The sequence below is a fragment of the Tupaia chinensis genome, unplaced genomic scaffold, assembly GCF_000334495.1.
Source record: "Tupaia chinensis unplaced genomic scaffold, TupChi_1.0 Scaffold147282_1, whole genome shotgun sequence".
Classification (NCBI taxonomy): Eukaryota; Metazoa; Chordata; class Mammalia; order Scandentia; family Tupaiidae; genus Tupaia; species Tupaia belangeri.
Genome location: NW_006207133.1, coordinates 1,455,576 through 1,467,939, shown reverse-complemented (window position 1 = coordinate 1,467,939; position 12,364 = coordinate 1,455,576). Strand labels below are relative to the sequence as shown.

Here is a 12,364-nt window from a genome sequence, read left to right as displayed (position 1 = left end):
CTGAACTCATTTCATGAGAACTTCTCACAGTGAGTACTGTCAGTCTTCCTTCCTGTAAATACCCCACTTGCCCTGTATTTTGGATTTAGCCCAGCCAGCATTGCTATCTGTGATCAACAAAGGCACATACACAACTTAATGCTGAGTGTTTGATTCTTCACTTTCACTTCATCTACATTCAGATGTTTCTTGATTTACACTCTCCCTGAGTTCCTACAAAAATAAAACGTTGAAGGGAGTTTTTAAAACACCACGGAAAAACTTAGGAAAAAAGTTAGCTTTTAAATAATTTGACTCTGCCTACCTACTATAATCTCTTTGAACATTAGTTATGTCTTGATAAGGTAAGATTAATACCATTTGCTCTTGAGCACATAGAAGTGCTTTAAAATTTAAGTAGTAAAATGATTTTTTTCGTCTCCAAAAATTGAATGGCCAGGCCTACCTATTCCTAAAGGCCTCAAGCTTGTCCACTGGCCTATCTGCTGTCTAAGCAGCCTCAGAGCTTGCTCCCTGGATAGCATGCTTGCTTTCTCTAGACAGATAGATGCTCTGCCTTTACAGGTGACCAGGGACACATTAGGACGCAGCTCTTAATAAATTACAGGACTCTTTGAAGGCTCTAAATGTGAGCTAGGAAGATTCTGAGTGAATGTTAAGCTTCTTTTTTAATTTAAAAAAAAAAAAAAAGAAAGAAAGAAAGAAAGAAAAGAAAACCTGACTGGTAAGATTCTAATTCAAATAGTGACTCACCTTGTAATATTTCCGAAAATGGTGCTTTCATCTTTCTTCCCTGATGACTGAGAGAACTGCACTTAGAGTGTTTTTGTGAGTACTTCCTATGGCAGCTCATCCTTTGGAAATGTTCTCAGTCCTCGTGTGTGTGCTCTCATCTTCCTCATCACCCCCATTCTACACAGCTGGAGGTGAAGAAGATTTTAGGACAGCTCGAACTGAAGCCACTTCTAGAAACAGGACCAGGTTTTCCAGCCCTGGCTTTAGGAAATGTCAGAATATGTCTACCAGTTTTGAGTAGTTTCCTAATCTTCATTCAGCTTTGTTTTTGTTTTTTGTTTGTTGGTTTGTTTTTTGTTTTTTGTTTTGGGGGGGTTACATTTTTGCTATAGGGCATGTGTGCTCACTGGAGAGACAGAGACAGAGAGACAGAAAGCAATAAATCACCCCATCCCCTCTACCAGAAGAGATGGCTAAACTGCAATCTCTTCTCCATTTTCCTCTTGGCATTTTGGGCACACACACCCGCCCAGCAGGCATGAGTTTCAAGCCAGGTCTAGGACTCCAACCATAGTCAGCTACCTGGGAGTCCAGTACCTTAATCGCTATGCTACCTGCTGCCCCCTCCCCCAGTCCTCAGATTTTTAATAACCAAATTGATTTAGTCTCTTAAAGCAGTACATGCCATTCAAAGTACATAATGTTTTTGTTAATATCAGTTATGTTTTATTTTACTTTAAGAAAACACATGTTAAGAAAGTTACAGGGGAAGAGGGGGGAAAACAATTACTCAGAAGACCAGGCTAATTGCCATCCTTTCTCATGGATGTAGAACTCTTAGTCTCCTGGGATCCCAGGGGTTTCCATGGGTCCCCTGTGCCCTGCAGAGGCCTGATTGCCTCTTGGAGCCTAATCTGAGTACAGGGCTGATGCTCTCATATCTCCCCCTCCCAGAGTCCTATGTGGTAGTCATACCTCTGCTGATTTTTCTTTCAGAGCCATGGCCTCCCCAGCTGCCCGGGACCAGTTTTTACGTCAGATGGAACAGATTGTAGAAGGAATCAAGCAAAGTAGAATGAAGGTCAGTTGGCTTCTTTTCAGTAATACAGCCCAGGTTTCCTAGTGGTGATAGAGAGGGTCGTTAGAAGAACAGGTTCCCTCTGGTTTCCTGAGTATGTGTTCTTCATCCTAAAGACATTCTTTCTACAGAGGGCCCCCACCAAGCATCTGGCTGCAGTGGCCAGTCCTGCTCCCCTGGGCTGCCTGCCAGTGCTTCAAAGGCTGCTGGTCCTAGCACACCTGCTGTGTGGCTAGCACTGTCTGCAAGCCCTCTGAAGTGAGTAGTATTGCCCCATTTTATAGAAGAGGAAACCACCTTTCAGCAGCAAGTTTCCTCTGTTGTCTAGTATCACTTCCTGGGGGCCAGCAGGTGATTGTGATGAAGGCGTTATTACCACATGACTGACCATGGTTCAAGTCCTAGACCTGACAGCCTGAAAATTACACCAGGCATATGTGCATGCGTAACTGAAGTCCTGAGAGGAGACTGGAAGAGAAGGCATTGTGGCGTGCCCTTAACCCCTTGCGGGGTGCTTTCTCAGTTTCCCTCTCTCTATTTCTTTCCAGTGATTGCATGTGCCCTATGGGAAAAAAAAAGCAGAATCACTTCCTCATTTGTTTCTGAAATTTCTGCCAGTAGAGATTCATTTCCTAGCAATCTTAGGCTCTTGAAAGCATCTTAGTTTTCAGGAATTTCCTGTATAAAAAATAATCACTGAACTGAGTTCTGCCAAAGTGAGAGGAAATTGAGCCTCAAAAGTCAGAAAGGGAAAGAAGAGGAATGGAGAAAGGCTGAAGCACCAGGAAGAGCTTTACAGGCAGTACCTCATCTGGGGGCAGCACAGGCCTTTTCCCAAACCAGGTGTCTCTGCCTGTGGCCCTGCTTTGTCACCAGTCAGGTGGACTGCAGGCCACTTCACCTATTGGTGTCCTCCTGCCACAGCTTCCTGCCGCTATTCCCAGGGTGATCCTGGCCAGTGCTCCCAAATAGCACTGACTTCAGTCCTGTGTAAAAAGTTATCACCTCAGGGAACCAGCAGTTAGCATAATGGCTATGTCTCTGGATTTTCACGTAGTTGACTGCGGTTCGCGTCCCGGACCCAGTGGCTTAGAACTCACGCCAGGTGCGTGTGCGTGCGTGCCCAAGATCCCGAGAGGAGAATGGAGGAGAAGGGATTGCGGCGTGACCATCCCCCCTGGGGGGTGATTTCTCACTTTCTGTCTCTCTCTGTCTGTCTGGCGAGCACACGTGCCCTATAATAAAAAACTCAAAAAAAAAAAATGTTATCACCTCAGACAGGGGAGGCACCTTCTGAGGATTTAGGTTCTCTCCTCTCAACGTCACAGGTCACTGTGCACCAGTGAGTGATCCCGGAATGTAAACACTTCAAAGAGAATGGCCTACAGGTTCTGTCATCATAAAGCCCACTTAGGAAAGGTAGACATTCAAGCCACCTGCAGTCTCATCTCACAAGAGATGAGCTAAGGGTAGACGCATCCATATCCCTTTCCCGGTAGAAAAATATTATTAATCTCCCTATTAATGACTACAATAAACTGATATTAAAGGAGAAAAAAAATCACTAGTGCCAAGAATGAGTTTTCGTTTTTCCCCAAATTTTTCTGGAGCGCTCATGTACCTGCCAGAAAGAAACAGAAAGAAAGCACTCCCCACCATGGGTCATGCTCATGCCGCAGTGTCCTCTGTCTCTCTCTATCTCTTCCTCCCTTCAGGATTTTAGGCACTCATGTACACTCCCCACCATGTTTCACAGGACTCAAACCATGCTGTTGCTGTGTGGAAAATAGCCGCCTCATTTACCACACCACAGACCAGCCTGACGAGAATTTCTAGCCAGATTGATCAGCCACAAACATGAGAACAAACTATGCACCAGGCGCTGTCTTGGAGAGAGCAAGTGGGGTTTCCTTGTTGATCTGAGGAGTAAAGTAGGCAGAAGTGAGAGAACCTGGCTTTGGGAAAACGGTCCTGACCCGTATTGCAGGGCAGTGGACAGCTGCGCTCTGCCGTCACTCCTAGGGAGTGCTTTCACTCATCGTGAAGGACAGCAAGAATTTATTGGGTTTTTGCTTTGGCTCCTTTCCTGTTTACTGGGAGCTGCATTACTGGGGGACATAATGGGCCTGGTCTTTTAGTCTCTCCACTCTTCCCCAGGCTTCATGCTGGCCAGTGAAGGACGCTGCCCCTCTGTCTCTTTGTCTCACTAGATGGTGGGAACCAGGGCAGAGCAGGCTATTTGTCAGATCTGCATCTTCAGTGGCTAACGTAGCACCTTGCCCATGGTGGGTACTCAGAAACTATTTGTTGAATGAGTGAATTCATTCAGCAGACTCTAAAGGAAGTTTTCAAAAAGGGTTCCATATAGGGTTTGAATATCAATTGGCATCTGAATCAGTACTTATCTTCATGGATATGTTTTCCTGTCTTTGATTAATAAAAAAACAAATATGGCCCTCCCTAAAATGGTGTCATGATGGCTCCTGCTCCCTAGATTGGGCGGGGGAATCCATGTCTTTTCAAGCACAGATTCCCTAGAACTGGCAGCTTCAGGGTGTCACATGGTAGACCAGCACTGGGACCAATTAATAGAACAGATGTTCACGTTTCATCCAAGGGTTTCTAAGTAGAGACAGTCACATACCAGCAAGTATTGTGTCCCTACCAACAGGAGGAGAGAGCCTGGGTCTCTAGAATACACTGAGCCTGTGCTTGGCAAAAGGAATCATTCAAATCCCAGTCCCAGGGGCTTAAAAAATACTCTGGATGTGTGTGCTTGCCCCGAATCCCAACAGGAAGGAACAGTAAAGGAGAAGGAATTGTCGTGTGACCTTGCCCCTCTGCAGGGAGCTTATGTGTGCGCTTTCTCTCGCTAGTGAACACTTGCTGCCTCTGGCAGTTAAAATCTGTCTGTTCATAGAAGGAAAATACTAGAAAGAAATCCATGAAGATATTAATGGTTGCTTTTTGGACATTGCCACTAGCCCATGGTCAGAACATACCTTTTTACCTCCATTTCCCAAATGTTTCAACAGATGGAAAAGAAGAAGCAGGAAAACAAAATGAGAAGAGACCAGTTGAATGACCAGTACTTGGAGCTGTTAGAAAAACAGAGGCTTTACTTTAAGACTGTGAAAGAGTTCAAAGAGGTAAGAGAAGGGCTGGGCAGGGATGTCGAGGCTGAAGTGGGATTTATACTCACCTCAACATGAGCCTTTGAGAACCAGAGCAAGTTTGGTTTTCCTCTGGTCCGTAATAGAGGTAGCAAGCTGGCAGTGTGATCTGATAGGAAAACACGATACCTAGGGAGCTGAAGATTGCATTGTTCTGTGGCTCTAATTAAAAGGTCTAAGACATCACATCTTTTTCTCATTTTCTAACAATAAGCTTATTATTTTCACAAAAAAAATGGCACCATCAACTGTCATCAAGTACCACCTGGATTATTATGAATTCAGACAGTCTTCCCCTCTGCCAATCTTAAGATAGAGAAAGACCTTAAGAAACTGTGTGTGTGTGTGGGGGGGGGGACCAGCAGGTAGCATAATGATTCTGTAGCTGGATTCCCATGTAGTCAATCACAGTTCAAGTCCCAGACCTGGTGGCTTGAAACCCATGCTGAGTGTATGTGCATGCATGCCCAAGATCCAGGAGAAGCCATGACAGCCTGGCCATCTCCTCTGGAGGGTGATTTCTTGCTTTCTTTCTCTCTCTGTCTCTCCACTAAGCACATGTACCCTATAGCAAAAATCTCTCTTAAAAAAAGAAAAAAAGAACCATGTGAGAAGAGAGAACACTGAAGTGTGACTGACTCAGGTTCAAACCCCACCTTTACTACTCACTTGCGGTGCACATTGGGTAGTGACCTAATCCCTCCAAGCCATGGTTCCCTCCTTGGTGTATGGTGATGAGCCAGAAGAGAGAGAAAACATCTAGCACCATGTCTAGAACTTACCAAGACCCAGTTAATTAAGTGAATTTTGTCTATCTCTGTTTTTCCTCTCTACTATTTTTTTAATTATTAATTTTATTAATTTTAACTTCATAATTATGCAAATCTTTTTTTGAGAGGTTTTTGCTATAGGGCATGTGCGCTCACCGGACAGAGAGAGACAGAGAGGCAGAAAGTGAGAAATCACCCCCCAGGGGGGATGGTCACTGCAATCCCTTCTCCTCCATTTTCCTCTTGGGATGTTGGGCACACACGCACACGCACCCGGCATGAGTTTTAAGCCACTAGGTCCGGGACTTGAACTGCAGTTGACTACATGGGAGTCCAGCAACATAGCCATTACACTAACTGCTGGTCCCAGTAATTATGCAAATCTTGAGATCATCTGTAATCCCCTTTTTTAATTTATTTTTTATTTATTATCATCATAATCTTCTTTATATTTCATTGAATTGCATGTAACTTTACAGTGTATTACTCTGCTTTTTCCAAAGGGAATGCCATGCATGTCAGTCAATACTGAGACATTAAAATCCCCACTTCATCATGCAGTATCTTTTCATTGTTTTTCCCATTCATTATTATTATTATTCCAATTATTTTTTAACCAGTCAATCACTATTTCTCATTTTGCTTGTAAAAAGACTTTACCCATCATGAAATACTTCTCAGACCAATCCAGTTGGGAATGCTATACACGTCATCATCAATAGATAGTACCCCCTATCTGTGTCCACTAATGTCATGCCTCTCTATTTGTTCTCTTGCTATCCTTCTCTATACTCTACTATTGAGCAGGGTTACCCTTAATTGTTCTATCTACCCTTAAGAGATTTTTTGGAAAGATCATTTTGTTACTTGCCAGGATCTAACTGCTTTATTTTCAGGAATTCCTTCTCCCCTTACTAACCTAAATCCTTGTGACTGTGGTGAGTTTAGAGGCTACTGAAAACAGGAGTTGAAGGTAGGTTGTGTCCTGATGTTCAGTCTCTAGAATAAAAAATGTAATCTTTTCATGCCAGTAATTGTGTTCTTATTTTTTAAAACATGCCTCTTCCTCTAGTCCCCACTTTTTCCTTCTCTACTTCTCCTTCCCTTTTTCTGTGATCTGACTTGTGAGAGCCACAACCCATGGGTATTTCAAAATCTGTCAACCTTTGAAGTATCCTTCTAGCTTCGACTATGCCCCTGGCATAAACCAGCTTGTAAAACAGACCTGATTCCTCATCTTGACGAGCTTATATTGTGGTGCAGGAGACAAACCAAAACAGGCAGGAACCCTAGTGGACGAGTAATAACAAATAAGTAACGGTCTCAAACTTTGCCGTGAGGGCACCAGCTTGGATGATGTGGCCAGGAATGGCCTCTGCAGGGTGAGCAGGAGAACACAGCCTGGGGGCAGCACATGCCACACCTCAGGCTGGCGGCTCTGGGAGAGCGCCTGGCCATATTCCTCCCTGAGAGCCCCTTGGGGCTGGCAGAGGGTACAGCTGAAGTTTTGGAAGGGCCAGTGAGTGAGCTGACAGGGAGGTAGTAGCACCCTGCTGTTGCCTCCACAGCTCTTTCTTCCCTTTAATCCAAATAACTAGCAAAGAGGAAAGGCCCAGAGGAGAATTACATTTGAAAAGTTGCTTGGACATGCCAGCACTGCCCTTTGATGATGTAGAAACAAAAAGTAAATACGCTGAGGAGAAGTATAAACTGTCAAAACCAAAGCAAATAAAAGCGAAAATGGAAAAGCTTATTCTTGCAGTGCAGGTGCTCAGGGTGAAGGCTCAGGATGGCTCTGAGGAGAACAGTGTCACTGGCCGCAGTTAAGTGTCAAGAGCCATGTGTTCTCTCCCACACAGGCAGTCACCCTCACATCAGAGAAGGGGGTGATGGTGAGGTTCCTTCAGGGCCAGCAGACCCCAAGACTAGGTGCTCACCCATAGGTTTTCTTTAGTCTAAAGCAAGTTTTAAAGGGGGGCAAGGGGTAGTATGCTCCTACATATTTCATCTAAATATATTTAAAATTTTTTTTAAATAGCATATTTTCTTGGTTTTGGGTGTTAAAATTGCCTTTCTCTTGTTAAATAATGATGACAGGGGTAGTCTTTTTTTTTTTGCTGTTCCACCATTTTACCCAGCAAAAATTTAAAATTGGCAGCCATGTGTCAGCATGGCTTAAATAAACCTCCTCTCCCAAGCTGCTCTGAGGCAGGATGTGAAGAGGAGGTGGGCTTGTTTGCTACTGTCCCCTCACCTCAGACCTTCAGCCAGAGTAATCCTGCTGTGAGAGAAAAATGGTTTGAAAAATCAGACTTCATGCCAGGGTGGAGTCTTTTTCCAGAATCCTCTGTCCAGACCTCTTTGCCTGTCTCTCCTCCCCACTGCAAAGCCTTCCTACTCCTGTGTTTTGAATTCCCACCTGCCCTCTAGCACTTATACAGGGCTATAATTACTCTTTACACAAAACACAGTATTTTATCTGCAATGTGGTCTTTTGCCACCTTAAGCAGTTGCCCTTTTTGCGTTTGGTTTGCCCCACCAGTGATGCTCTGTGGGCACCAGGGAGACACCAAGACATACCCGCATCCTGACTCCCAGCCGCACCTGCTGGGAAACAACCATCCCGTGAAATGCAATTATGCCTTAATTGCAGTGTTATATTAATTAATCATAAGCCGCTTTTCCTAACGAGGTCATGAAACTAAGGTTTAAATACTAGCATAGCACTGATGAATGCAGACTCTACATTTTTATGAAGCTGGTTTTAGGGTCCCTCATCTTGCGTGAGTTGAGCTCTCTGGTAAATACCGTATCTGGCACATAGCGAGCTGGATATAGTCCTCAGCAAGAAAGAGACAGAGGCAATGAGACATTTTTCCTTTTCTGTTAGAAAGAAATACCTTCAGGGCCTTTTTTGTATTTGCTTTGAAGAGACAGACAATATCATTCTGTAGTCTCCCGGAAGGCTTCTAGCAGATTGCATGAAATTTAATCAGTGCTCGCACACACCCTGTGACAGCACAGGATGTCTTCACTGAAAAATGCAACACCGTCTCGGTGTGGTGTAACATACCGCACTGCCAGTAGTGGGGAGTCTTTCCCGCGGAGTGTTGGGATTTTTTTTCGGAGTGTTGGGATACTTCTGAGTTGTTTTCACCTAAACTTGAAAGGTGAAGTGGAATGACAGCTGAAACTAATGTGTTTATTTATTGTTTTATATTTATACTATGGAAATCTTCAAAAACACACAAAAGTAGGGAGACTAGTATAACAATGTGAGAGTATAACTACCTGCCTGTTCTTTGTTCCATTTCTTCTCCTCTACTTTTTTCTTTTTAAAGCTAGAACTGCTTTCTCCCAAGCAAATCTCAGTAATTCATTTTGAAAAGGAAAACTTGCTCCATAACTTTTCTAATAGAACAAATGTAACTCAGTACCACCTTATTTTTCTTCCATTCCCCCCCTGCCCAGGAAAATGTAATGCCCTTCTTATGTAGAAAAAGGTGTTTAAAAAGTGTCAGAACACCTTGCTTTTGACAGTCTGACAGCCTTCATCCTTACTCCTGGCCCAAAAGCTCAGCTCTTCCCCAGCTCTCCTACTGGAAAATAGATCTGTAAACCCAGTAGGTGAGATTTACTAAGCACTCATCTTAGTAAAGGCCAAGACCAGTGCAGCCATGTTGCCACAGTGCTGCCAAGAGCACAGGGCTTGCAAAGGTGGAAACATTGACTTTGGGGTCCCTAGACGCAACAGGCTCAGGAGGGGGAAGAGATTTTCTGACACACCAAGAGGATCTCCAGGAAAGCACTGCAGGGGCCTAACCACTGCTACATTGGGCCCTGTGTGCTCTGCCTCCTGGGCCCTTCCCAGTAGTTAACACTTTCCCAGTTTAAAAGTGGGGCCAGCAGGTGGCATGGTGGTTAAGGTGCTGGACTCCTACATGGCTGACTGTGATTCAAGTCCCAGACCTGGGATCCTGAATATCACACCGGACTTGTGTGCATACATGCCCAAAATCCCAGGAAGAGAATGGAGAGAAGGAATTGTGGAGTGGCCATTCCGCCTGGTGGGGGGATTTCTCACTGTCAGTCTCCAGTGAGAGCATGTGCCCTATGACAAAAGCCTAAAAAACAAAGTGGGCCTCCTTGCACCCTAGCCCAGGGAGGGGTGAGGACTACTGGAGATATGCTAGCAGATGGAGGTGCTCGGAGCAATCAAGCCAGTGAGAACAAGGGGTATGAGAAGCTTTTGAAGATGTCCAAAGACAGGAATGTAGAATGAAGCAGAGGTGACTTTTGCCATGGATGCCAGATCTCACAGACAGAGAATGGGGCTCAAAACTATCTCAGCACATTGGGGCCAGCAGGTGGTGTGGTGGTTAAAGGCACTGGATTCCGACCTGGCCAACTGCAGTTGAGTCCCAGACATGGCAGCTTGCTTTCTTGCTTTCCCTTTCTCTCTCTCTCTCTGTCTTCTTTCTGGTGAAATTAAAATATAGCAGGGCCACTGGTGGCCTGGTGGTTAAGAGTGCTGGACTCCCACATGGCCGACCGCAGTTCAAGTCCCGGACCTGGTGGCTTGCTTTCTCACTTTCTCACTCTCTCTCTTACTCTATTCTTCTTTGGCCATAATAAAATAAATAAATAAATGGATAAATGAAATTAAATAATTTAAAAATAGAATTCTGTTAAAAAATAATATAGCAAATGTAAATAAATAAATAATTATTTAAAAAATAATTTCAAAGTTCTTTAAAAATAAAAAATCTCTGAGCACATGATTCATAGAGCTAGTCCTTTGTCCCATGGATGTCCATGATGAGTATTGTTTATCTTATTTTTTATTTTTTGTTCCTTAAAGCTATTCTTAGCAATCACTGTTTTTAGAGTAAAAATTTGTCTTTGTGAATGGCCTAATGTGTAAGCTATTAATAAAACTGCTTTTTCTTTTTTTTTTTTTGGAGAAGTTTTCACTATAGGTCACATGCGCTTGCCAGATAGACAGAGAGAGACATAGAGACAGAAAGCGAGAAATCACCCCCCAAGGGGGATGGTCACGCCGCAATCCCTTCTCCTCCATTCTCCTCTTGGGATCTTGGGCACGCACTCACACGCGCCCGGTGTGAGTTTTAAGTCACCGGGTCCGGGACGCGAACCGCAGTCGACTACGTGGGAGTCCAGCATCATAGCCATTACGCTAACTGCTGGTTCCCAAAACTGCTTTTTCTTAATCACTCCTTAGGCTGCTGTCTCTACAGCCCTTTCCTCCTTTCTCACCATAATAGGCCCAGACTGGCAGATGTGCATCTGCTTGCTGCTTCTGTCCCCTTGAAGATTTTAGAGACTTCATGAAATCTTTTGGAATGACAGTGCCTGGTCTTCTCATCCTGTTTTCAGTCTGACAGCCCTGAAACTGAGTATTATAGCTACTTGGGCATACCAGTAGCAGTCTGCAAGGAGACTAGTTGGTCAGCAGGTCTCCCATAGAGCAGGGGACAGGGCCACGAGGCCAGCTGGGCCTCATGTGGGTGCTCATGTGGTCACCACCTCTCTCTGCTTCCTCTCCAGGAGGGCCGCAAGAACGAGGTGCTGCTGTCCAAGGTGAAAGCCAAGGCCTCCTGAACCTTCCTCAGCTGTCGTCTGTGTCATTGAGTTTTCTTTAACACCATAGATCGACTACAAGGTCATGAACTGCTTCTGAAAGCGGCTAGAGGACTGCAGGTGTGATGATTTCAGTGCCCTGTTTCAGCTCCGTGCTGGCCGTTGTTGATGGGATCAAGCAGTGCAGACGTGGGTCTAAGCCAGGGTCACTCGCTCCATCACGTGAAGAAACGCGACAGGACTCGTTCTCTATGTCAGTTCAACTTTTAGTTCTCCAGTTAACATTGCGCTTACAAAGGTACCTGTATCTCTACAGACTCTGAATAAAGAAGAATTTATTTGTTCAGCAAGTTAATTGAGCAACCACTGAAATGAGCACTGAGGGAGGCCCTGAGAAGTATAACAGAGAAGGCCCTGCCCCTCAGACATCCAGCAAGTGGCCTGGGAGAAGGTGTAGATCAAACTATCTACTGAATGTTGATAGCTTGGGCCCTTCACCTGGTACCTTTGGTTCTCGGCCCTCAAGGAGCCAGCTAGCAGGCATGGGTGATGTAGCAATCAGAGTGAAAATCCAGTCATTGGTTTAACCCTTGTACACTACACAAGTTTATTTCATTAAGAAAAATCTTGAAAATGGGCCTTGAATTGAGGACACTTCAGTAAGAGTTACACCTTTCCCATGCCTCACTGTGATTTGAGTCACAGCCTACATGTAGACTGTGCATCCCCTCGAAGAAGGTACTTTCTATGCCTGCACTTCTGAGCAAGGAGAGAGACGTGCATCCGGTCACTGCAGTTGGGGCAGGAATAGCGTCAGGAGGAAGAACAGTTGAGGTTTGTAGAGTCCAGGGAGACTTCATGGAGGAGTCAGCATTGGTCTATGTCATAAGTGGGAGTAGGATGCTAATAGGCAGGAAGGCCATGTTTGATAAAAAGCATGCTATTATTTCTAATTCAAGTGTTCAGGAGAGTATAGGCACACGGACTGGGGGCGGGGGGGGGTGGGG

The 12,364-nt window shown here is 44.7% G+C and overlaps 1 protein-coding gene and 1 long non-coding RNA gene across 5 annotated transcripts in view; one reads left to right on the top strand and one right to left on the bottom strand.

Annotated features, from left to right (window-relative positions):
* LOC102471577 (uncharacterized) overlaps positions 1 to 2,147 on the bottom strand; it is a 13,461-nt gene extending 11,314 nt beyond the window's left edge. The window contains exons 1-4 of one of the 4 annotated variants that reach the window (XR_337552.2): positions 2,111 to 2,147; positions 1,711 to 1,854; positions 754 to 920; positions 36 to 213 (exon numbers count right to left, since the gene is read on the bottom strand). This is a non-coding gene — a long non-coding RNA (uncharacterized LOC102471577). Of the gene's footprint in view, positions 1 to 35; positions 921 to 1,710; positions 1,855 to 2,034; positions 2,080 to 2,110 lie in introns of those variants that run through there. The other 3 variants (XR_337553.2, XR_003548081.1, XR_003548082.1) reach the window with 3 other exon arrangements.
* CCDC93 (CCC complex scaffolding subunit CCDC93) overlaps positions 1 to 11,708 on the top strand; it is a 98,327-nt gene extending 86,619 nt beyond the window's left edge. Inside the window, exons 22-25 of the mRNA XM_006169544.3 lie at positions 1 to 29; positions 1,732 to 1,816; positions 4,849 to 4,962; positions 11,325 to 11,708. Coding sequence (XP_006169606.1) covers positions 1 to 29; positions 1,732 to 1,816; positions 4,849 to 4,962; positions 11,325 to 11,378 — 282 coding nt within the window. The 3' untranslated portion in view covers positions 11,379 to 11,708. The remainder of the gene's footprint in view (positions 30 to 1,731; positions 1,817 to 4,848; positions 4,963 to 11,324) is intronic.
* Positions 11,709 to 12,364: the final 656 nt, after the last annotated feature.